This window comes from Dipteris shenzhenensis, chromosome 12 (assembly GCF_047967505.1).
Source record: "Dipteris shenzhenensis isolate YYH24624 ecotype China chromosome 12, Dip_SZ_1.0, whole genome shotgun sequence".
Classification (NCBI taxonomy): domain Eukaryota; kingdom Viridiplantae; phylum Streptophyta; class Polypodiopsida; order Gleicheniales; family Dipteridaceae; genus Dipteris; species Dipteris shenzhenensis.
The window spans coordinates 47,677,622-47,703,922 of record NC_141607.1 but is presented as its reverse complement, the minus strand read 5'-3'; the positions used below and the strand labels follow the sequence as shown (position 1 = coordinate 47,703,922).

Sequence of the window (26,301 nt, the reverse complement as noted above, 5' to 3'; positions counted from 1 at the left end):
AAAGCACGGTTACTCAAGAGTGGGAAAATGACAATGTGGCATTGCCCTTAAAAATATTTTTATATTTATTGTTGTATGCAGATGATGTTGTTTTCTTCTCACACACAGCAGAAAAGGTGGGATGGATGATGCATGTACTTCATAAATTTTGTGTGGAAAGTGGCTTTGCTGTTAATGTCAACAAAACAAAGATGATGATAGTCAAAACAGTACAGCCAGCAAACACACCAAATATTATGTACAATGGCCAGCAAATTGAAAGAGTGCAAACTTTCAAATACCTAGGGGTGGATATACCAGCAAATCACAGGTGGAGTGATTGTGTTCAAAGAAGGATTGATGCAGGGTGGGGTAAGTACTATCAGTTTGAGAATGATTGCAGGAATAGTGACACTATAAGATGGGGTATTAGACAAATCCTTTTTGATGCATATGTTGTACAAACAGTGTTATATGGGGTGGAAGTTTGGGGAGGAAGTATCTCAGCATCAAAATGGGATGATATTGAGAAGATGCAAAAATCATTCATCAGAAGGCACTTGGGAATCAAAATTACCACACCCTACTCAATCATGCTTCTAGAGACTAGCACCAAACCAATTGAAATAAGGGCATTGGAAAGAGTTTTCAAATACATCAAGAAGGTCAAGGCCATGGACATACATAGACTACCAAGAAAGGCATGGGAAGCAAGTAGAAGACTTCAAAAAACAAATAAGAGTAAGATACTATCCTCAGGATGGTGGCTAGATATTCATGGCTGGTTCCAAAGGTGGGAAGTTGCCTCATATTTAGATAGCCCCTCAGACAAAATGGATGAGGAGGCACTGCAAAAAGCGCTCCTTGAAGCATTGCATCATAAATGGCAATCAGCTAAGAAAAGAGCTAAGTTTGAATACTATTGCCAACATATTAGTCCCAGCTATTGGAGCACATATGCTCAAGCAAAGGACAATGTTCAAAGATACATAAGCATGCCCATACCTGTTAATGTCAGCGTAATATTGCAAGTATGTGTATCCGTTCTCATATGCTAGAGGTGGAGAGAGGAGCCTGGGGAGATACTTCAAGAGATCGACGAATTTGCCAAATGTGTGATTTGCAGGACGTGGAGACAGAAGCACATGTTTTATTGACATGCCCACAGTATGCCCACATAAGGAAAGATTTTCAGAATGTCGTAGAGAGGCACTCAAATCTTGTGAGCCTACTCACGCATGTACATCCTCCTATCTTGGGCACATATATTGGTAGGATTCTTAAGCACAGAGAACAATGCACGATATCGTAGGCTATAAAGCAGTGATACTGTGTTACTTTATCACCCCTTCCTCTTTGGAGGACAGAGACTTCCTTTTTTGTATCTTCTCTTATCAGATGAGGTCCCATGGGTCGTTTTTCGGCCCCCAGAGGACGATAATACAACATTATATTCTATTCTATTCTATTCTCTCTCTTGGAGAGGAATGCAGGGGATAAGGCTTAGGCCAAAAGGGGCTTTGATGCAAGTAAACGCACGGAGGCAACTTCACAAGGCTTTCAACGTTTTGGGCAGGTTTCTTGTTTCGTGTAGAAACAAATTTTTGGTTTCTCCAAGAAATAGGTCACATGCAAGCAGTGGATTTTTGGCAGATGGCACATGCTTGGTACAACCTCACTGCTGATTACGTAAGGGTCGGGAATCCATGCTTGAGATGGAAAATGCCCTTGGAATCTTCGACAATGGAGAAGCTCCGTATGATTTCTTTTGTTGCTTTGAGCAAATGGGTGGCTAATTGCGCACTAGTGGCAGCTGTGGGGTACTATGTGGCTGAGTGCGCTGCTAGTAATAGTTTCGAGCTGTCTGCAAGCTATCTACGATACGAATGGATTCCTATTGCCAGGATTGGTGAGAGCGGTGAACAGCAGACGTTATGCAGGTTATGTGGATGCCTAATGGGATGTGGAATGCCCCAAATGGAAAAAAGCTATCTGGGATAGGAATGGATTCCTGTTGCCAGGATTGGTGAGAATGGTGAACAGCAGGGGTTATGCAAGGCATGTGGATGCCTAATGGGATGTGGAATGCCCCAGATGCAAGAAAGAATGTATCCTTTGTATAGCCTGGATTCGGGATCTCTCCAATTAATAAAGAAAAACCGAAAGGGGCGCCAAGGTTTGGGGCAAATCTGTGTCTTTGTCTTGGTGCAGGGGCACTCTATCTCCCAATCTGTGTTTTTAAGTTATTTTGGTTACTGCTTTTTAATCTATTGAAGGCCGGTTTAGATTCTTGAGAGAGCAGAATAAGCTTCTTGAATCCATGAGTAGAGTTCTTCATTTTGGAATCAATTGTGCATATAGGCATACTTTATAATTTGCAAAGATAAACAAAACACACCTAGAGGTCTAGAGACAAAGGTAAGCGAGAATGATGGAGGAGAACAGTAAGAGCTATGCCATAGGAGAATGAGAGTGAATTCCAACAAGGGTGGTGCTATACAAAGAAGGGATATTTCTGTTTTGTATTGTGAATTGTAACTATTTGTGTTATGCACTTGAAATTGAAATGGTTAACCAAAGGTTGTCATTGGGACTCCATGTGCGAATAAAGCCGTGAAAGGAGTGTAGGTTCACGGCCTCTCTCTTCAAAATGAGGACCCTTTCGACCAGGATTGGGCTTTCTAGGCCCCCTATGCTATGTGTGTTTGTGTTGAGTCAATAAAGGTTCTCAACCTTGAGTTGTCCCTTTAAACTGAATGTATTTGGAGTCAATAAGAGATACTCTTCCTTGGGTGTTCTCCAAAAATGAATGTAAAGTCTTTTACTTTGGTTTGATGGTATTGACCACCCAATTCAGAGTAAGGGGGGTTAACGAGTGATCGTTTGCCCTTGCCAGTCGCAAGCTAACTGAGAAGTCACTATCACACGGGAGGTGTTGGATAGTTGGTCTTGCTCTTTGCAGTATTGCGATGGAGGGGGGACCGGTCTACTCTTTGGGTATTGGGTATCACACTCTCTGCTCTAAAGGGGGGTGTTGGAGATATCATAGCCAAAGAGTGGTCATAGTGTATGGTCATGTGATGTGTTGGTGTGTAGTACTAGGAGTTCTAGTACTAGTTCATGTGTGTGAGTCATGTGTGAGTGCCACGTGTCACTCTAGGAGTTATCCCATATGTCACTACAATGTAAATATCCTAAGTCAAAGTATGCAAAGGTCCTCAAGGCAAGGAGTTTTACAGGTATCTTGTAAAATTCAAGAATTATACGGCATTAGATGCCAAGTGGATGGATGAAGACATGTTATCCTATCATCCACAACTCTTGGATGTTTACAAGGAAGCTTTTCAGTTGAGGTCAACTGAATAGAAGCCAAGGGGATGTCACCACAATGTAAATATCCTAAGTCAAAGTATAGTGGACCATTTATTTAATCATAATTAAAGAGTTTTCATATGTGTTAATTATGGTCAAAGAGTTCTTTTAATGGTCAGAGAATTGACTACGGTCAAAGATACTAGACTCTGGTCAAGTAAACCTGACTTCGATCGGAGAGACTTTGTATATTACCAAGAGGGTTAACTACGGTTAACAAGAGAACCATAGAGCTGACTACGGTCAGAGAGTGTTGACTTCGATCAACGAGACTTGGCATACGCCAAGAGGGTTAACTACGGTTAACCAAGATGTGCCAACTTCGGTTGGAGAGTTGTGCCAACTTCGGTTGGAGAGACTTGACTATAATTAAGGCGCCTCGACCCTTGGTCAAAGCCCTTAATTATGATCAAGAGCGTTGACTTTGGTCAACCAGAGAATAAATATATTTTTTTTTATTTGTTATGTGTGCACATGTGTTCAGTGGGGACGCCCACCGTGACTAGAATTAGTCCACAGTGTGTTATTTGCATGCAAAGCGCTAACAATTAATGGGTGCCATGCTGGTGCGCTTTAATTAATTGTTGCAGGTACTAAGAAGAGTTATTTGCCTAAGCGCTATGGGAGCCTACCAAGAGTCTAGGAGGCGGTTCACGTGACCAAGTGCTTCGAAGGCTCCAGAGTTGCCCTTAGTGGCATGTAATTAGGAAAGTAATGTAGAAATTGACAAGTGGCTTGTTGCCAAGAAGGGGAGCCTTAGAGCTCATGTAATGATTTTTCATTCACGTTTTGGATATGTATGAACAGCTCTACGCTGAACTATGTACTCCATCTTCTCTCAAGTAATAAAATCCTTCGGGGGGGTCCAGCCCGACTGTTGTCCTGGGCCCTAGTGTCTCTGTTGAGAGAGGGAGAGAGGGAGAGTAAATGAGAGTATCTTTGCTGTATTTTACGACGAGGTTACATTGGTATCAAAGCAAGGCATGAATTGCCTTCTATAGCAATCACGATCAGAGAAAACAATTCCTGTGTGACGATCAAGTACGGGCTGCGTGCAAAAAGAAAATTCCACAGGAAATTGTGACGCAGGTAGAGATTTGGGGGTGCGAATATGTGGTCAGGCGTCGTGAAGGTGTATACACGCCTTCACTAGAGACTTGTGCGTATGATGAAGAGCTGGACGATGGAGATGCCTTGAGCCAACAATTGTTCCACAAGGTTTTGACTTTTAGGGCACCAGAGATCTTTCAACGTTGTTTTGAGTTTCTGGTAGCGTGGAGGTCTTGCGAAGGTAAATTCTGCGCTGACGACCCCAAAGGAATATTCTCACGTGTGCATTGACGGTTGGCAAGCGCGGGGTGTCGACTGGTGAACCACAAGAGAAGAGCTTCTGAGGTGTTCGTCGTGAAATAGATGCGAGCAAAGTTGTTCCATCGCCGTTTTGCGGCGCTGACAGAAGTCCGTGACGACCTTGGAACTTTGCCAGAATTTTTCTCAACTTTAGGCTACGTTGACGTGGCGCCCAGCCACGCAGCAGAGATGACATGGCAGGTCAGCAGACACGTGGCACACAGATGACATTGCACACACACGTGTGGTGCTGGCATGGCAGTACACGTGGCAGCCAGCTTAGATGCTGACGTGGCCCTGACACGTGGCATACAGGTGGTTGACGTGGCAACCAGACCACACATGCTGACATGGGAGACAGTTGAGGTGGACAAATTTGCTAATGTGGCAGACCATGGATTAATCTAACTTAACCTTGGTTAGTGAACTGGTTAAAGGCCTAGTTAACTTGACCCAACCAGACTAGTCTGGTCACTGTAACCAGACTGTACCTAGTTTAGTTCAGTCAGTGGTCTAGTTACAGACCAACTAGACTGCTCTTCTAACCAGACCAGACCAGAACAGTACTAGTCTGGTTAGTGTAACCAGCCGGTTACTTCATCCAGTTACTGTCCCCAAAAAAAAAAAAGGGACAGTTGCAGAGACTGTTTCTGCTAGTAGTTTTCACTTATCTGAGAGAGTATTTACTGTCAGAAAAAGCAGAAATCAGAGAAAAATCAGAGATTTGCACAAGCAAAGGGATGCATGTCTTTGTGCCCAGGAAAAGGGAATCAGATGCATACTCGGTGCTTTTTGCAGCAGCCAAAAAAGGGGCAATATAGTTGTTGATGCCTTGGCAACCTTGTGGGTATATGCCTTGAATTGACAGCCCGGTACTGGCATAGATTGTGAATGCAAGACACCTCTTGTTGAGGTAATTTTTCTCTTTGAAAAGAAAAGGTTGAGTGCATCAGTTGCATACACAATGTGTATGAAAAACTTGCAGATCTCAGACAAGTTGTAAGAAAATGGCTCAATCACCTATCCAATGGAATTCACAAGATAGGGATGCACATCCAAGACAGAGAAGTGTGCAACAAACTCAGCAAGAATTTGAGCAGATGGTACGTACTCGTATACAAGAGATGGAAAATCTCAGAAGGGATCCAAGAGCTCAGCATTTGTTTCAAGCAGAAACTATGCCTAACGCAGCTTAACCAGCAGAAGGAGCAGCATCAGGGCTACCTTTGGGCCTATAGTCAGGAGGAGAAAGAAGTACCTTGTGCTGCATACCTAGCTTGCAGGAGGCTGCCCACCTAGGCTGTACCCAGGCAGTAAGGTGGAGAAGATCATTCTGGACAAAACGTCTACAGACACTTGAGGTGGAGCACGCAGGCTCGAGTCTCGAGATAGCCGGCAGATAGGAGAAGGACCTTGTGGTAAGCTCAGAGGACCACACCATTGGTGGGACTCTGGACCTCTCTCTTTTGTATTGTGTCCATAGCTTTGGGCGGAAATATATTATTTTGGTGGTTTCTATATCTGGCTGGTTCATTGTCTGTTGATGAGTCTACACATCTATCTAATGCACGTTAAGTTAAGAAGTTTGTGATTCCACACCCCACACCACACTGTGTGAGCTCCTGGGCTATTCTATCAGTCTTTTGCTGTGCGTACCCTCTGTTGGTCGATTTCTAACAGGGAGGTAACCTGTCTATGTGAAGTCCCAAGCTCTCAACCCATCTGCATATGTGTGCATAACACCTCGCGTGGCCCTCTGCCACGAGTGCCATGGATGAGTAACCTTGCCTACCAAGGAAGGCTACGTCGCCCTATGGTGCAAGAGTCATACTATCTAATGCGGTAGAGATACATGATAACCTAAAATGGCACATCAAGCTGTAGTGGGGATGCTCCGAACTCAGCCAAGACAATCTGATGTGGGACTGAGGGCTTACTGTGCATCATCCGTGAAAGCAAGAGAATCAGAAGCCTCTCAAATTGAGCCCGATCTGTCTGTGATAGGAGGGTATGAGAGATTATCAACAAGGAGAAGGATGATGAAAGGCTGATTACTTTGCAAGAACTACGAGAGCAAAATGAGACAAGGACATGCAAGTGCAAGCTCAAGTGCTGAAGGGTCACATGACGCTTTAGATGTTGTTGCAATGATTGATGCTGATGATGATGATGATGATAGTGAGGGAGAGGAAGAGGAAGAAGTTGGCCATTGAGACTCTCGAGCTAGCACACTGAAGCCAGAGTCTTGACTTTTGTAGCCTCATTCCTTTTTGCAGCCTCATTTCCTTTTTGCCTAGGCTTTAAAGAATTCAACTTTGATGCTTGAAAGTTGGCACTTGGAACTTGGAAGTTTCTCCTAGAGTTGTCTTTTAAAATTTTTAAGCCTCATGACTCTTCAAATCCTTGATTATTAATATATTTGATGAATCATGAAGCGACAAGTCTTTAAAATTCAATCAGAAAGTTTGTGGATCTACATTGAAGATTCTATAATCTGTTTATGGTTTAAGATATGTTTTAGGTTTGAGATATGTTTTAGGAATGCTTAAGTAGTTGAATCCTGAAACTTAAACTTGTTAATGAAATTTCCTATACTGAAAGTATGAAAACTTTTGGGGCCACAGATGGGTCAGCCAGCGGCATTTTTCCATACTATATATGTATGCCCCATGGAAACGTATGGAACCAAGGTATAGCATTCAATGGGCCTACCCAAAGTGTGTGTGTGTGTTTGTGTGTGTGTGTGAGGGATGCCCTCTCGGTGCTTTACTATATGCCATTGCTACTCATCCTATGCTGCAATATATTGATCATATTGTAACTACAGGATCACTTCATGGCTTGGAATTGGATGCTAATCGCAGCATGGTTACTCAAGCTTATGCTGATGATTCTTTCTTTACCCCAAAGAATACGCCCCATGATCTTGGTGCCTTGATGCAGGCCCTCTCTGTTTATGGTTTGGCAGCTGGTCTTCATGTTAATTTTCAGAATTCTAAGCTGCTCCCTTTGCATTCCAAAGACTGGCATAGTCTCTTATGGCCCGGGGATATCATTCCACCCACTCAGTTTGTTCATCATATTGGTTATCCTTTGGGGTGGGAACTCACTCGCCGACAACAAACTGATTGGGTTTTAGCTAAGCTTCGGAAAAAGCTTGAGTATTGGAAACTGGCAACCTTGCCTTTGCACGTTCGTCTTCAAATAGTGCAGTCCATCCTTGTGGCATATATTCAATTTTACTTGCCATTGAATATTTTCACTAAGGCATGTCTTACATCTTTCATGTCTGTCTTTATGGAAATCTTCTGGCAATCCAAACATGGCAAAAAAAGTCTCAGGCTGCTTTCGATGCATCACGTTCTCCAAAGATGCATGGTGGATTGAACATCACAGATATTCACGTGCATATCCTTGCCCACAGGGGAAAAATGTTACTGCAATTTTTGCAAGGTGATCTGCCTTGGGCTCTTATGATTAGATCTCTAGTCACTCATATCAGTATTTCTGCGTTTGATCATTGGCATCTCGATCAATGGGCTTTCCTTTTTGGCTACATTCATGGCACTTTGCCTGGCTGCCCTTTTGTCTCCCGCTTGCTTCTTGACTGGAAGCATGTTCTTTTTCTCATATGGAATGGAATGGTCGGCAGTCTTTGCTTGGGAATTCTTTGAGAGCTGAAAGCATTCACTAGTCAAAAGTCTTTCAGCCTCCCTTGGCTTTACAGGAACCTCGATGTTCCTACTTTGTCTCATTTAAAAGCATCACCTCGGTTGCTAATGTTATTGATGATGCTGGTATTGTGCTCCCTTTTTCTCTGGCAGCCACCAGATATGGATTGGGCTCTCATTATCGTCCTTTGTGGCAACAAATTACTTCTATGCTTTCGCCTTTTGTTCCGATTCCTCCTTTGGAACTCCAGGACCGGCTGGAAGACTGGACTTTGACTTCTCCAAGGTCCTCTTCTCGTCCTTTGAGGCTATCTCAGATTACTGTACCTGCATTGTATAAAATCCTTTTGGCTCAACCTTGGGTTTCAGAGAGAGGTGATTCTGTTTGGCGAATGCATCGCCCAGCCAAGTGGTGGAGGAAAAGATTACAACAACTTTGGGCCTATAAAGTACTGCTTCGGCAACAGGTTTTCTCTTGGCGAGTTCTTTTAGGAGTATTTCCATCTGGACAGCTATTGGCTCATCAACACATTGCTCATGCACTTTGCCACAGATGTTCTGCTTCTTCAAAGACTGTGCCTCACTTGTTTTGGCATTGTCCATGCTCTCATGAGTTTTTTTATCTGCTTCGACAGCGCCTACGAACGAGATTCCCATCTGTTCCACTTGGAAATTCTTCTGGCTATTTGGGTTTCATCAATCCAGACCGGAGTTTCATCTTTTCTTCGTTTGGGTTTGCTACTGAGGACTATGGACTTTATGGACATATAGGAATTGTAAAGTCTTTGGTGATCCTACTTTCTCTCTGTTTGACTTTTTCAGGCGTTCTCTACAACAATCTTTCTTTAATTGCTTGCAGACCCACTACATAGATCATGAGGTCTTTTTGGCATATACTGAAATTTTCAGTTGATGTAATTGTAGTACCTTGTTTTGAGGTTGCTACTCATGTAATATAATCAATCCAAGATTTCATCCCCAAAAAAAAATGCGTGTGTGTGTGTGTGTGTGTGTGTGTGTGTGTGTGTGTGTGAGAGAGAGAGAGACGATGCGCGTGTGTGTGTGAGAGAGATCCCGTGCTAGCCCTAGTGCTCCCACGCTGCAGCTGCTTGTTTCCCCCTCAGTTTGACGCCCTCGAGGTTCAGTTTGACGCCCGTTTTGTGTCCGTACGCTGTCAGAAAATTCGGGAAAAAAAAATGTACTGTCGAAAATCCGTACAATTTTGTCCCTACAGCCAAGAAAAATCTGTACAGTTTTGTCAGTACAGTCGGGGAACAATCCGTACAGTTTTGCTATCAGAAAATTCAACAAAAAAAATTCGTACTGTCAAAAATCCGCACGATTTTGTCCGTACAGACAAAAAAAATCCGTACAGTTTTGTACCTGCTGTGCTTTCCTCGTTGTAATGCGTTGCTGCTTCCAAGCCTTTTCCTTAACTCGAATGGCAGATTATTCCTATGAGAAAACCTTTCACAAAGACAAGTCGGTTTCCAACAAGAAACAAAAACAGGTGATGGATTTAGATGATTCCCTTCATGACTCTACTGAGGCTCAGCTTGTTTATGAGGTTATGCATGAAGGGTTTGAAGCCACCCGCAAAGGTTGGAAAGATCCAATTCCCACCACTGGCATTATGGTGGAAGTGGATGATATATTTGACCCAATTAAGGAGTATGCAAAGCATGCCATTATAATTTTCTTCCTAGGACGGATGCCTGCTGTAGCAGATGTTGGGAATTAGTTGACTCGAACCCTGGGTGGTTCTTATGTCAAAAAAGTTCATTATGCAACGAGGGGCTTTTTTGAGATCATCATGGCTAATGAGGAGCACCGTCAGGTTTTGCTCGAGCACTCTCCTCTCTTCTATGGCCAGCAGATGGTCCATGTCCTACCCTAGTCTCCCACCCAGGATTATCAGGCATTGATTCGACATAGTTGCCCTGTTTGGGTAGAAGTTGTGGATTTTCCTCAATGCTTGTCTTCTCTTCTACCTAAAATTGCAGCTTCCCTCGGTAAGGTGGTATGTCCACTGCGACCCAATGGAAATTCGAATTGCTTCTGCATTTTGTGGTATACGGATCATCCCACTCCAGCTTCATATTCGGTTACTATGAATAATGTTTCCATGGGGAGTGCCTTTTACAAGCTCAAGTGGGAGCTATTTGCAGGTGCTTGCTTTAAATGCAAGCAATTTGGACACATGGCTTCACAATGCCCATCCCGAGCTCCACGGATGCCAGTGCAAGCTGAAATGGTTCAGCCTTTGAAAAAGAATGCAAATGCCTCTTCTGTGGTCAAAAACAAAGGAGTCAAACAATTCTTCTCTATTCAAGACAAAGGCAAAGCCCCGGCTGTCTCAAATGGTAATGCTTCTTTTCATGTGCCTTTGTCCTCTCCACCTCAGGGGAGGGGGGGAAATTTTTTGACTGATGGATGGCAAACTCCTCGCAAAGTGATCTCCCCCAGGCGACCTTGGCCTTCTCGGACTTGGAGTGGTGCATCCTCTCATGGAAAAACACCTGCTGAAAACTCTGGTCTTGGCTTGACCTGGGCTACTATGACTGCAAATCGGACCTTGTTTCCTGAAGAAGTTGCTGCACTTTTGTCCTCTCCTCAGGCTGATGCTTCATCCCAGGGCAGAGGCCCGGACATTGAGGTGGAAATGCAAACGTAGACAGCCCGTTAGTTGCTGTACATACCTGTCCCATAACTGTAAATATGCTTGATCATCTGAAGTGTGTTACTCTCAATGTAATGGGAATGTGTGATGGTCGCAAATGGAAACTGGTCTGGATGTATATCAAGCAATTGCAGCCTGATATAGTTGCTTTGCAAGAGCATAATCAGCATATGTATGCTGGTCAGATAGGCCATTTTGCTGGTTATGATATCTTCTATGCTGGAGAGCACTCCTTTTCTGGTGTGGCTTTTTTGGTAAAGCACGACCTTCAACCTGTTGTGGCTCTCAATGATCGCCATGATAGATGGATTATTGTTCAATGCCTTGTTCAAGGGGAAATTTTTGAATTTGCATCCGTTTATGCCCCCCAATCTTCTCGTGATAGAGCTTTCATCTGGCCTGCCATGCATACTTATCCATCGCGACAACATGCCTTCATTTGTGGTGACTTTAATAATGCCCCTCAATCGGGTGACAATTCTGAAACACAGGCATGGTCTGATTTTTTGCTTCAATTGCGCCTGGTTGATCTCTGGAAGGAATTACAGCCCATGCTTCCGAGCTATACCTTTCAGCATAATGCTCAATCTTCTTATCGGGCACACTTGGACAGATGGTATCAGGTTGATCCACAGCATTGTGATGCCTTTACTTGTCAAATTTGGGTTGATCATGCTTTCACACATTCGGATCATGCTCCTCTTTGGTTGAGGCTTTCCTTACATGAATTTCCCACTGACAGATTGCCTTGCCGCAGGCTTTTTCTGATTATTAATAGTTATCTGGAGCATGCTGACTTTAAAGCCTTGGTCTCTGATGCTATTCAGCCTCTCTCTCGTCAGATACACATTGGTTTGGATTATGCCTGGCAAGCTTTTGTTGCTCAGATGCAAGCAGTTATTCGAGATTATGGCAAATCCTATATGCAAGCCACAAGGGAGATTGTAGCACATGCCAAATTACTTGTCAGAGTTTGACTAAGCTTGCTCATCTTCGCCCTTTGTTTTCATAGGAAAGCATGCTCTTATGTCAGGCTCAATTCTCTCTTCAATCCAATGATCGCAGAAAGCTTGCTACATGGAAAACCCGATCCAAACGACAGGCTTTTTTGGATATAGGCTGCACTTCCAAGCAATTTTTTAAGAGTTTACACTATAAAAGACAGGCTGCCAATATCTATCGGATCCGGATGCCTGATGGTTCTTGATCAACATCTCGTTCAAAGCTTGCTGATTTATGTGTGCAGCACTTCTCCGCTCATTTTGGGCATGTGGATACTCTTTCTCATCGGGTCGTGTCTGCACATCAGCTTCTTTTGCAGCATATTCATCCAATTCTGTCTGATGCTCAGGCTTTGGAACTTGAACATCCCTTCACTGATAGGGAATTGTCTGATGCACTGAGTTTACACTACAAAAGACAGGCTGCCAATATCTATCGGATCCGGATGCCTAATGGTTCTTGGTCAACATCTCGTTCAAAGCCTGCTGATTTATGTGTGCAGCACTTCTCCACTCATTTTGGGCATGTGGATACTCTTTCTCATCGGGTCGTATCTGCACATCAGCTTCTTTTGCAGCATATTCATCCAATTCTGTCTGATGCTCAGGCTTTGGAACTTGAACATCCCTTCACTGAAAGGGAATTGTCTGATGCACTGAGATCTTGTGGCAGATGGAAATCTCCAGGATGGGATGGTCTCACTGTTGAATTCTTTCTTGCATTCTGGGATCTTCTTAAATTCACCTTGCTGCAAATGGTAAATACAGCATGGCAAAATCAGCAGATGCCTGTGTCATGGAAAAAGGGTCTTCTCAAGCTGATTCCAAAGAAGCAACTATGTGATTCACTTGGTGATTGGAGGCCAATCACGCTCATGCCGGTCATTTACAAGATCATTGCCAAAATGGTGGTTGATCGGATTAAAGGTTATTTGCATGATGGGTTGCATCAATATGGCTTTGATCCACGTCGCCATATCACACATAACATTGCCAATGCTTGTATTGGGATTGAATATGGCACATACACGCAGCAGGATGTTCTACTCTTGCAGGTAGATATTGCAAAAGCCTTTGACATAGTTCAATGGGATTTCATCTCGCAAACTATGCGAGCTTTGGAATCTGGACCAAAAATGCAGCAGGTCATTTACTGGCTTTACAGAGGTAGCAATGCGGCTTGCATTCTTTCTGGGGATATCTCTGATGAGTGGACTCTTCGTTGTTCGGTCCGCCAGGGATGCCCTCTCAATGCTTTACTGTATGCCATTGCTACTTATCCTATGCTGCAAAATATTGATCATCTTGTGGCTACAAGATCACTTCATGGCTTGGAATTGGATGCTAATCGCAGCATGGTTGCTCAAACTTATGCTGATGATTCTTTCTTTACCCCAAAGAATACGCCCCATGATCTTGGTGCCTTGATGCAAGCCCTCTCCGTTTATGGTTTGGCAGCTGGTCTTCATGTTAATTTTCAGAAGTCTAAGCTGCTCCCATTGCATTCCAAAGACTGGCATAGCCTATTATGGCCCGAGAATATCATTCCACCCACTCAGTTTGTTTGTCATCTTGGTTACCCTTTGGGATGGGAACTCACTCGCCGAACACAAACTGATTGGGTTTTGGCTAAGCTTCGGAAAAAGCTTGAGTATTGAAAACTGGCAACCTGGCCTTTGCACATTCGTCTTCGAATAGTGCAGTCCATCCTTGTGGCATATATTCAATTTTACTTGCCATTGATCATGTTCACTAAGGCAGATCTTACATCTTTCATGTCTGTCTTTATGGAAATCTTCTGGCGATCCAAACATGGCATAAAAAGTCTCAAGCTGCTTTCGATGCATCACATTTGTTCTCCCAAGATGCATGGTGGATTGAACATCACAGATATTCATGTGCATATTCTTGCCCACAGGGGGAAAATGTTGCTGCAATTTCTGCAAGGTGATTAGCCTTGGGCTCTTATGATTACGACTCTCGTCACTCATCAGTATTTCTACGTTTGGTCATTGGCAACTCGATCAATGGGATTTCTTTTTTGGCTGCACTGATGGCACTTTGCCTAGCTGCCCTTTTGTCTCCCACTTGCTTCTTGACTGGAAGCATGTTCTTTCTCATCTGGAATGGAATGGACGGCAATCTTTGCTTGCGAATTCTTTGAGAGCTGAAAGCATTCACTGGTCAAAAGTCTTTCAGCCTCCCTTGGCTTTACAGGAACCTCGATGTTCCTACTTTGTCTCATTTAAAGGCATCACCTCGGTTGCTAATGTTATTGATGATGCTGGTATTGTGCTCCCTTTTTCTCTGGCAGCCACCAGATATGGATTGGGCTCTCATTATCGTCCTTTGTGGCAACAAATTACTTCTATGCTTTCGCCTTTTGTTCCGATTCCTCCTTTGGAACTCCAGGACCGGCTGGAAGACTGGACTTTGACTTCTCCAAGGTCCTCTTCTCGTCCTTTGAGGCTATCTCATATTACTGTACCTGCATTGTATAAAATCATTTTGCCTCAACCTTGGGTTTCAAAGAGAGGTGATTCTGTTTGGCGAATGCATCGCCCAGCCAAGTGGTGGAGGAAAAGATTACAGCAACTTTGGGCCTATAAAGTACCGCTTCGGCAACAGGTTTTCTTTTGGCGAGTTCTTTTGGGAGTGTTTCCATCTGGACAGCTATTAGCTCATCGACACATTGCTCCTGCACTTTGCCACAAATGTTCTACTTCTTCGAAGACTGTGCCTCACTTGTTTTGGCATTGTCCGTGCTCTCGTGAGTTTTTTTATCTTCTTCAATAGCGCCTGCGAGCGAGATTCCCATCTATTCCGTTTGGGAAGTTCTTCTAGCTATTTGGGTTTCATCCATCCAGACCGGAGTTTCATCTTTTCTTCGTTTGGGTTCGCTACTAGGCACTATGGACTTTATGGACATATTATAGGAATTGTAAAGTCTTTGGTGATCCTACTTTCTTTCTGTTTGGCTTTTTTAGGCGTTCTCTGCATCAATCTTTCTTTGATTCCTTGCAAACCCGCTGCATAGATCATGAGGTCTTTTTGGCATATACTGAAATTTTCAGTTGATGTAATTGTAGCACCTTATTTTGAGGTTGCTACTCATATAATATAATCAATCAAATATTTCACCCAGAAAATGTGTGTGTGTGTGTGTGTGTGAGAGAGAGAGAGAGAGAGAGGGAAATGGAAGAGGAGAGAGAGGAATATTTAAAAACAATTGGAATGAATGCACGTCTAGAAAACAGATCCAAATAAGTCAACACACCAACCAATCACAAAAGTGCAAATGAAAAATTTTATAAAAATGTATTTTTTCCTTTCAAAGTGGAACCATCACTAAGTCCTTTCCTCAAGGGCAGGCCAAAAACTATGGATGTATTCTTGAAGTTCTTGTTAGTGCCAAGACCACAATCAATATAGTAGCAGTTACCATACCCTAAGTCTTTTCTATTTGTATCACTTATGTGTATGTGATCATGCACCCAATGGTTACATCTCGCTTTCCAAATTGTGCATTCATACTTCCACACTCAATACATAACACAAGCAAAACTACTGAAACAGTTTGGTCTCATGCCCATTATATTCTACCACATGTGGGAGTCAAGAGACAAAATTTCACCTGAAACTCACTCCACAAACTTTCATAAAGGTAACATTTCTAACTTTAAACAGTTCTAGAACATTCATTGTAATGGAGAAACACACCCTTCTAAGGCTGAAACAGCCCCTCCTTCCATACGTAAAAGGAAGAATATTGCCAAAAGAAGAGAGCTGCTTTCATCATGCTAGGGCACAGCCTGCTCATGCAAGGCTTCCATGCTAAATTGCACCCTTTCAACTAAAGAAGGGCAAAGCAACAATTCACAAATAATGATGGCCCAAGGGGACAAGAACACTAAAGAAAGTGTAGAATATCTTGTAAGTTTATAGAACTTTATCTATATACCAAATTGTGCAAACTAGTATCCCTTATCATTGTATTAGTGTAAGCAAACCTGAAATTCATCTACATCATATAATCGATGCAATGAAGGTGAAACAAAGCTTGCTATGATTGCTTTAGGTGGTTTGCTGGTTGACTCCATCATTTCTCACAATAAGCCAAGAAAAATCCACCATAGAAGAACAATTTCCACCCTGGGAAGCAATAGCCTACAAATACTCAAATATAGAACAAATTCATCAATTTTCCTATAGAAGCTTTATAAAAATCTTGCTCCTGGTCTGAACCCTTTTACCAAGCTAGAATAGTTAGATCAACCAGCGATCATAACTCAGACTATGTGCCCAAACTAGATGGTGTGATAACTTTTCCCATTCGAACTATTTTGGGAAAAACGAATTCTAAAGGCAAATTCTTCAAAGTCAATTGCCAAAATAGTGCAGTGAACTTAGAATCATGGCCACACATGATGTCCTTGATGTTCCTCCAACACCTTCTAAAACACTAAATAATGGTAATCCGTCACAAACAGGTAGAAGAGTTTGTACAAGCAGCATATGCCCTTCAACACCCTATCCCTTGGAATCCTATACCACCAAGACAAACCAGCCAAGTAAAAGCATCTTGGTGAATTGTAGTTTCATGATTACACCAAGAACTTAGGTATTCAACTTTCTACCAAGCACACTACAAAAAAACAAAAATATCGTATGTAAATACCACCATATATATACAAGTATTCCGCAAGCTCAACTTGCAGGCTCCAAATTCCACCACTGTCTACACAACACCCGAGTAGAGTTACTCAATTGGGCAATATAGTCACATGACACATCTACATGTATGAAACAATCATACAAGACCTTTGAGATCAACAAAATCGGTATAGGATAAAGTCAATGATTCTATAAATTTCTTCAAAACTCCTTGAGGCAACACAATTATCCTTTTCAAGAGATATAATCACTCCTATACTCAGGCGGAGTGGGTGTGTTCATCTCAATCAATACAGCCTAGCACCCAACGTTTTTAATCAGGGCGAGCTGATTGAGGGCAGAGTTGTCGGGGTTGGCCTCACACCAAAATTGGGATCCTGAACGTGTACGTTCCAACTTCTCAATAGCAACGAGAACCCTTTTGGTGCCAACTTACCATAGCTTACCCGACATGGACTAGTGGGTGGTTCGAGGATATTTCAAACCCCTGGAGTTCAGTGGAAATGCTAAAGGTGCTTCTTTCTCAGAGATTCCCCTGACAGAGCATTGTTAGAAATGAACCTACACAGAGGGTATCCCGCCAACAAAAGACTTAAGAGTGTCCCAGGTGTTACACACGGAAGTGTTTTAGCTAGGGTATCCAAAACTCCTTTACTTATGTGTACTTCACAAACATGTGTGTGAGTGTGGAAATAGACTGTGAACCAAGAGAGATATAGCACCAACACAATTATATATTTCCATCCTCAAATGCACGCAATACAAAAGAGAGGCTCGGAGTTCCACCAAATCGTGGTCCTCTGACCTTACCAAAAGTTGTACTACTATCACCTTGGCACCTCTAGATCCCTAAGCCCGCGTGGTCCTCTCTGACCTTCTGTACACTTAGTCACTGTGTGTCGCGATCCCCGCACCTTACTGCCCTGGATGTCAGCCTGCAGCCCTACCAAGCTCTTTTTCTGCAGCTCTTCAGCATGCTCTAGACCTCCTGGATGAGGCCCTATTGCCGCTGATCTGCTGCTCTAATCTGCTGGGCTAGCTGCTGCTCAAGTGGATGTAAAATGCGGCCCAAAGGCCTCCCTTTTATAGGGTAGATGCCCCCCCATCTAGACAGACCCAGGCAGGCCATAATGGCTACCCCAGGCAGGCCCTCCCAACCGAGCCTACTGGTCTATTAACTGACCTGGTAGGCAGCCTCCTACCAGACCTGCCTGGCCATGTGGCACACAGCCAGTGGCCCCAGGCCCTTACCTGCCCAAGACCTGTCCAATCAAGGTGCCTTGCAGCCCTGCCAGTTTCGCCTCCTGTCATGCTTCTTCTAGCCCACAAATCTTCTTCCAGCCCACGAATCCTCTACACATCCCTCCATGTACACTGCTGTCCATGCTGCTCTATCAAGCATCTGTACTAATGCTAACGTCATCCGCCACGTGGACACCTGTTTCTTGCTGGATTCCCTGCATGCATTACTATCCATCACCGTCACAAAGGTTTCCAACTCCTTTTCTAACCATCTCTCAATGTAAGACATCCTGACCGTAACACCAGGGTGGGTCTGCATACTTTACCCCTGCGTTGAATTCAGAGGCAAGTACCGGTGGGGTGCGAGGAGCAGATCTGGGCCTGGCTGGTCAGAATTGGAAGGCAGCAAAAGGGCGCTTTCCACAGGCTAAAGTGGCGAGATAAGCCAGCAGGATTCAGGCTGGTCTGAATCGCGATAGAGGGGCAGAAAAACTGCAGTGTTCAGGTAGGTATGGTGGCGAAAAAGGGGCAGCCTGCTTGCTTGTGGCGATGCTTGCTGCGTGCTTCCAAGGCTGATTCGCCGCAGCATGGGCAGGGATCTGGCGCTGAGAGACTGGCAGGAACCCAGGGCAGCAAACCGGCTGATGGAGGGCTGCGTATGGCATGGAAAGGGAGGCGAGCCTGCGTGACGAATTTCCATATGGGCTTCAAACGGGAATCGTCATTTTTTTGTGTGGCTGCCTAGGTTGGGTGGTTGCCAAAAATTAAGACGTGGGTTTAATTAACCCTTGGGTAGTCTAGGGTTAGGCCTAAGGTATGGGGCTGGGTTTTCCTTTTTAGCCCCTCTAGGTACCCTTTTATAAAGGTGCTTGGTGCCAATAGGTGTGCCTATTCTAAGGGGTGTGACCCTTGGAATAGATGTACCTTTTCATGAAGGGGTGTGACCCTGTTTTCAAAAGGGGTGTCCCCACACGAAGAGGTGTGTCCTTTTTTCCACGATGGGGTGTGTCCCTTGGGTGAGGAGTCAAAACTCTTCATCAAAAGGTGTGTCTGATGGTGGAAAAGGTGTGTCCCTTGGTTTTGGGACAGCCCAAGCACATGAAAAGACACGATTTTTGTCGTGTCCATTCACATCAACTCGTGATGTGTGGGAGATGGACAGGCCATTGATGACTTTAGGCAGGGTTGGCGCTAAAAATTTTTACGCTCATTCTCTCCATCTCTTCCATGCACAATGTGCACGGATATCCTTGTAGCGGAAAGAGATGTATCAGATAGGCGCTAGAAGGTGGGGGGCATTTCCTACAGGCAGGAGCGAAATTTGCTCTGATACCACTGTAAGAAATCCTAGATTTACTATATTTAGAAATGTGCTAAGGAACAGAAAGGAGACTAAAATAGCAGAGAACAAGGAATAATTGTATTGCTTGAGTGTCTGTAGTGTATCTGTAGTGTGTCATCCATACAGTTGGGCCTCTCTTATATAGAGAGTGAAGAGTCGCACATGAAAAGGTGTGTACTCCAAAGTGTATGTGTACCCCTTGTGAAGGGTGTGACCCTTGATGAGAGGGTACATTACAATAGGAGTGTCTCTTCAATAGAATGTGTCTTGTGAAGGGTTGTGCCTCATAGGAAGTGTCCCGTCGAAAGAGCATACCCTTCCACAAGTGTCCATTCATCAAACCATCCATAAGTCTAAGCAATAGAGAAAGGAATACGTCACAGATCGTGACACAAACGGGGTTGACACAGCAACTCCAAGGGATTCAGACTTCGCTCTCACTTTTACCTAACACTATTCAAGCGCTCACACAGGTGGATGCTTTGGCTTCGGTGTTAGGTCTGAATATCACTCCAAATCCTTATCCCGAAGATCAGAAACCCCGAACCAAGGAGGTGGTTGACACTTGGTTGCACAAGTGGCAAGTATACTTCCAGTTTCACCCTTACCCAGATGAAAAGAAAATGCAGCTTGCAGCAGGGTATATGTCAAGGAAGGCTTTATTGTGGTGGAAAGAACTCCGACTAAAGCTTGCAACATGGATCGAATTTGAAGAGGTCTTCAGGAAAGAGTTTCTGAAGAGGGAGGAAGATTATGATATCGTAGGCAAGCTCAAGGCCCTCGATATGTCCAAGCTGAATTTGACTTTTGAGGTCTATCTTCAGAGGTTTCGTGATTTGCAGATCAGAGCTACAAAGATGGATCCAGTTACCTTGTTAGGTTTATTTGCCTGACTCGTACAAGCTACAGATCAAGAATAACAAGTGTACCACTTTGCAAGAGGCCATGAACTATGCGCGCATCTATGATGATACCATGACCAGCGCAAAGGGAACCACCATTGTCGACACGAGTGGGAAGAACAAGAGGAAGCTCTTCCAGTCTACAACTGGTACCGGGGAGTCGAAGTCTATAGACAACGCCTCCAAGAAGAACTCAACTCAAACGAAGAATGGTCGTGCCCGTTTCCTATGCACCTTGACGTTAAAGAAAGAAGGGCGTTTCTTCATAAGCAAGGAGCGTACAAGCTACAGATCAAGAGTAACAAGTGTACCACTTTGCAAGAGGCCATGAACTATGCGCGCATCTATGATGATACCATGGCCGGTGCAAAGGGAATCACCATTGTCGACACGAGTGGGAAGAACAAGAGGAAGTTCTTCCCGTCTACAACTGGTACCGGGGAGTCGAAGTCTATAGACAACGCCTCCAAGAAGAACTCGACTCAGACGAAGAATGGTCATGCCCGTTTCATACGCACCTTGAAGTTAAAGAAAGAACATTGCTTCATATGCGAGGAGCGGGGCCATACTCGAAATGATTGTCCTAAGCGCAAGAACCAGATGCAAGCGCCTGGACCAAAGCTCCATGCAGGACAAGATACCAAAGCTAAGGGAGCTAACCAAGTTTCGATGACAGGTATTTCTGTAAATATCATTACCTGCCCACTTTCTTGTAATTGCACTTTTAATAATTCGTTATTTGGCCCCCATGACCTTTTCCGAGTTTATGGAGAAGTAAGGAACCAAAGAATTCACATTCTCTTTGACATGGGCAGCTCTCACAATTTTGTTAATTACAAAATTGTGCAGAGGATGGGGCTGTCCACGATACCTAGCAATCACACCTAGGAGGTGCAGCTTCCAATTTTGGAATCGCAAGATCGATGCACTTTCTATCCGGATTCAAGACTACACAGCTGCTCTTACGTGCTATGTCATGCACTTGGAGCATGTGGACTTGTTAATCGGAATAGAGTGGTTTGAAACCCACGTTATTTGGATTGGATGGAAAGAGCATACGCTCTCTTTTTTGGATAAGGACACCCAATTTTGTATTCAATGTGATAATATCCCCTGTTCTCAGGGACCTATTGTATCTGCGATGCAGCTTCAGAATATAATAAACACTTCTTATTATGATGTGTATCAGAGTGTTTTGATTCCGCTTGTTGTCTCTGTTAATAACATAAATGATTTAAGCATGTTTGAACACCATGAATTGAGAACGTTGTTCGATGATTTTCATGGATGTATTCCCTACTCAATTGCCAGAAGGTTTACCTCCAGAACGGGCAGTAGATCATCGCATAGATTTAGTACCTAGGGCTCAATCTATTAGTATTCCACCTTATAGGATGAGCCAACTTGAGGAGGATGAGCTAGCTTCACAGCTACAAGATTATCTGAATATGGGCTATATTCGCCCAAGTAAACCACCTTGGGGAGCGTCTGTCCTCTTAAGAAAGAAGAACGATGGTTCATGGAGAATGTGTGTAGATTATAAACAATTGAATAAAGTAACAATTAAGAATTGATACCCTCTTCCTCGTTCCAATGATTTGATAGACCGTTTGGCCGGAGCGAAGTACTTCACTAAGAATGATTTGCGTACGGGTTATCACCAAATCTGTATCTATGCTAAACATATAGATAGACCCGCATTCCGAACTAATTATGGCCACTACGAGTTTCGCGTATTACCTTTTGGTTTGACCAATGCTCTTGCTACCTTCCAGCAAAGGATAAACGATTTGTTTCAAGATTTTCTAGGCAAATTCGTTGTCGTGTTCTTAGATGACATCTTGGTATATAGCCGAACGCTAGAGGATCACATTGGACACCTTCGGATTGTCTTAGTTCTACTAAGATAGCATAAGCTCTATGCCAAGATCAGTAAATGTGACTTCTTTATGAAGGAGATCATTTACTTAGGACACAAGATTTCTTCTAAAAATATTAGCATTGATCGAGATCGTATCCAGAAGGTTTTGGAATAGCCCATTCCTCAGACAGTGAAACAACTTCGTTCTTCCCTAGGATTCACGGTTTTTCTACAAAGTCTGTGCGTGATTATTCCAACATCACGGCACCCTTGACCAACATATTGAAAGGTCGTGGACACAGGTCTATCAAGCCAATCTCTTGGAATGATGCATTGAACAAGGCTTTTGAAACCTTAAGGCTAACTATTAAGGAAGCTCCTGTTCTTGCATTACCCAGCCTTATGTTTTAGAGGCCGCTGCAAATGATTTTGCGATTGGGGCAACTTTATTCCAAGAGGGCAGACCTGTAGCTTTTGAGAGTAAAAGGCTAGATGACACCCAATATCGTTGGTCCACACTAAGGCTAGATGACACCAATATCGTTGGTCCACCCAGCCAATCTCTTGGAATGATGCATTGAACAAGGCTTTTGAAACCTTAAGGCTAACTATTAAGGAAGCTCCTGTTCTTGCATTATCCGAACCTACCCAGCCTTATGTTTTAGAGGCCGATGCGAATGATTTTGCGATTGGGGCAGCTTTATTCCAAGAGGACAAACTTGTAGCTTTTGAGAGTAAAAAGCTAGATGACACCCAATATCGTTGGTCCACACTAGAAAAAGAACTCTATGCAATTGTGTATGCTCTAAAGGTTTGGAGACACTACTTGTATGGTTCGAAGTTTCTTGTATTGACAGATCATCAGTCAATCAAGTATGTGTGGCGGATGCCTTAAGTCGAGTCAAGTTTATAAATGCAATGTCATTTTATCCTCGGATCTATTTCAATCCTTGAGGCGGTTTCCATTTTCCGACCAAAAACCCCCAAGCGACGAGCGGACAAAAGGTGGGACGGTCCAAATATATAGACTCAAGTCATTTTTGGGGAACAAAAAAATCCAAATTATTTCAAGGAATATGTAAGTAAATATGAAATATTGATAAATAGATATAGATATAAATATACCTTTATATAATGTACACATATAATGTCTAAGTGGTGACTTATTTACGACTTTCAAAAATCCTTTCTTTTTCTTTCACCACTGGTTGGATCATGAAATTTTGAGCAAATATCCTCTTTATAGTTCCTCAGGATGACCTAAGAAAAATATATAATACATTTTTAATAGACCCTCTAAGTGTATTTTGCCAGAGGAATATGGTTTGAAGAGCTTGCCCCAACCCTATTCCGCCGGTGGAATACCCTTGGAGAGCCTACGCAGAAGGGGTCATAACTTTTGCTCCTTAGCTCAGATTGAGGAGCTGTAAAAGAAAAAAATGTTCAGAATCTCATGATCTATGCAATGGTAGGCTTAAAATTACACTTTTTATAGTTATAAAAGAGAAAATTTAAAAATTTCAAGATGTATATGAGAGCATTACAACAGGTGTAAAACTTCTGCACTGAGAGAGAGAGAGAGAGAGAGAGAGAGAGAGAGAAGTAGACGTCTATAAGTATCAAAAAATGACTTTAACTTATGTAGTCAAAGGCGCAGTTGCATAATCACCTAAGCAGATATGTCCGTTACTGTATATGTGGGGATGAAGCGGCGGATTCTGTGTGAAAATGACCTGCCACACGTTCCAAGTCACAGATTATGCCCGTACCGAACTTCAGATGTGATGAAACTTGTAGTGAGATTCATCCACAAACCTGGGGTGCTTCCATCGGATAATTCTCTGGGAAATCCACTTGTAGAAAATAAGTTTCATTCTCGTATACGGTACCGGGAGCTCCATTCAATTCAATCAACCACCTATTCCTCAAACAAATCGATCCAACGCAATGAGCAAGGTTGTAGAGACCTACCCCACGATAACATATCGCAAACGCTATCTAAAGAGACTCACCCGATAAGTACCTTTGCAGGCTGTCCGAAACTTTATGGTTAAATCCGGAAGGAGGATTTAACTGCCACTCTTTTAATTCCTTCTGCAATCGATTAACGGCGATCCTGCTAAGCCCCTGCAGACTCTTTGGGTTTAACTTTTTAGTGAGAATCGGAACAGGAAGTTTTACGACTCGCTACAGACGAGTAGAAACCTCATAAAAGGATGACCTGGGGGAACGAGGAGCTCATATTGAAAGCTCAGCGTCGTCCGGTAGAAAAACCGTACGCAGATGCTCCCAAGCGCTACAATTCTTCTACTTTCCAACCTTGATTCAACGAACAAAGGCGAATTTGTACGATACAACAGAAAAAAAGCTGCTGGATTACGATCTTTCCGATGCCGCTACTATTGTGAGAAAGACGATGATGGAGATCCGTTGGGCTATATTGTGCTCAGTGACTCAGCAGGGCTCATATGCATGATCCACCGTACCACATTTTCTTACGTGTACCGGTGTACGTACTATTTTCTGAAGTATTTGGAAATTCACCCTTTCTGAAAGGAAACCCTATGGAAAATGGCTCGCCAGGCGGCTAGCGCCCGACCACGGCCTTGTCCCTGAACAGAGAGGGCCGTGGACAGGCATCAGCCTGTACCAGCACTCCACATGTACATCCAAGAAAGGTCTCATCGAATGGCACATATGAACCATCGCATTTGTGATCCCTATGCCACTTGTGGGGACCATTGGATCTTATGGAGACAACAATGTGTCGAAAATTAGGTTGACAGTTAAAAAGACAATAGTCGCATGGTTTACATTAGTTTGAGCCGACTACGTATAGGGAAATGGTCCGAAGGAGCACTTTCTAGGGATGAAAGTCCTCAGTATCAGGCCAGTAGCTGGAGGTTGTAAGCCGACCAGGAAAGCGAGACTCCAACCCATTCCCCCACGTGGAGGAGGCCATTGGGTGGTTAGCCATGGTTAAGTTTTCCAATCGTGTCATTTGTGCATATTTGGTAAAATATTTAGTTGTGGGCGGTGAGAATCTAGTCAATGGGAATGGTCTATGAAAGTGGCTCGATTAGACAACGGAGCTTTAATCTCCACACTTTTACGTGTAGGTACTATTCTGATTTTCCAAATTTTAGAAAGGCCTCCTTAAGACCATAAGGTGAATTGGATCAGGAGAATATATGTAATATCAATCAAAAAGGAAGGCAGATACAAGTCTTTCTTAAAGATAAAGCAAGGATAAAGACTTTTTGTCAAACCCATAAGTTGAAAGGCACAAATATATGTATATTTGAAGAGATCACTTCGACCCATCTCAAGCAAATAGCCAATGAACTTTGCAAAGTGAAGGAAGCTAGGAAAGTAGGCAAATGGGTGGTCTATCTGGAAGAACCAATAGTTTTTTGGTATTTGAGCGATGGTGGTTACTCACGTATCTTTAGCCCTTCAGTCTATAACAAGCTATACTGGTGTTTTTGTCGTCTTAGATGTTTGCTTGCTTGTTTTATTATTGCACCACTATAGATTGTTGTTGTAAACAAGTTTCATTTTGTGAAGTGTTGCTAGAATAGATGCACTAGGGACATCGTACATCAACATCTATATGATTACTCGGATTAGTCACTTGAAGCAATGCCTCATGACACTTATTTTTCCATTAATTAGTGATACTTTTTTATTAAAAAACTTGCATCGTAAAACAACACAACCAATTGTGTATCCACCAAAATAGAGCCAAACTTTGTCTCCTATTAAAAGGTTTAGTTTTAGCTTGAGCGATCGAGAGACGGCTAGCTATAGCCACAACTAAAAGCTGGGAATGAGAAGAAGGACGTTGCATGGTCACAAAACCAAAAAACAAAGAGGAGGAAGAGGAGAGCTATAGCTCACATGGTCACAACTATGTAGGCTACAACCAACCCTTGTGAAGGGAGAGTTTCCCCCTTCTAGGCGCTTTGGTCTCAGGTTACCCAAACAACCCAAGTTAGTTCCAAGTAATCAGCCATAGGTAGTCTAGAAGCTATGACCAAGAAGCTAAGCGAGGCGACCCTGAGCATCAAGGAAGAGTCAATACATGCCATGCTGAGGAGCCAATCCTTGGCAACGATTTTCCCAGGTCCGAAATCAAAAGGCAATTCACTTGAACTGACTAGTTTAGAGCTCTAGGATACTTGAGTTAGGAGTCCGAGTTAGAGTAGGCTCTTTACTCGCATTTTA

General features: G+C 43.3%; 1 protein-coding gene across 1 annotated transcript in view; it reads right to left on the bottom strand.

Moving 5' to 3' along the window:
- LOC147896316 (putative ubiquitin-conjugating enzyme E2 16) overlaps positions 1-24,524 on the bottom strand; it is a 33,986-nt gene extending 9,462 nt beyond the window's left edge. The window contains exons 1-4 of the mRNA XM_087382445.1: positions 24,296-24,524; positions 24,098-24,201; positions 23,890-23,992; positions 23,744-23,807 (exon numbers count right to left, since the gene is read on the bottom strand). Coding sequence (XP_087238571.1) covers positions 23,744-23,807; positions 23,890-23,992; positions 24,098-24,201; positions 24,296-24,316 — 292 coding nt within the window. The 5' untranslated portion in view covers positions 24,317-24,524. The remainder of the gene's footprint in view (positions 1-23,743; positions 23,808-23,889; positions 23,993-24,097; positions 24,202-24,295) is intronic.
- Between the last annotated feature and the right edge of the window lie 1,777 nt (positions 24,525-26,301).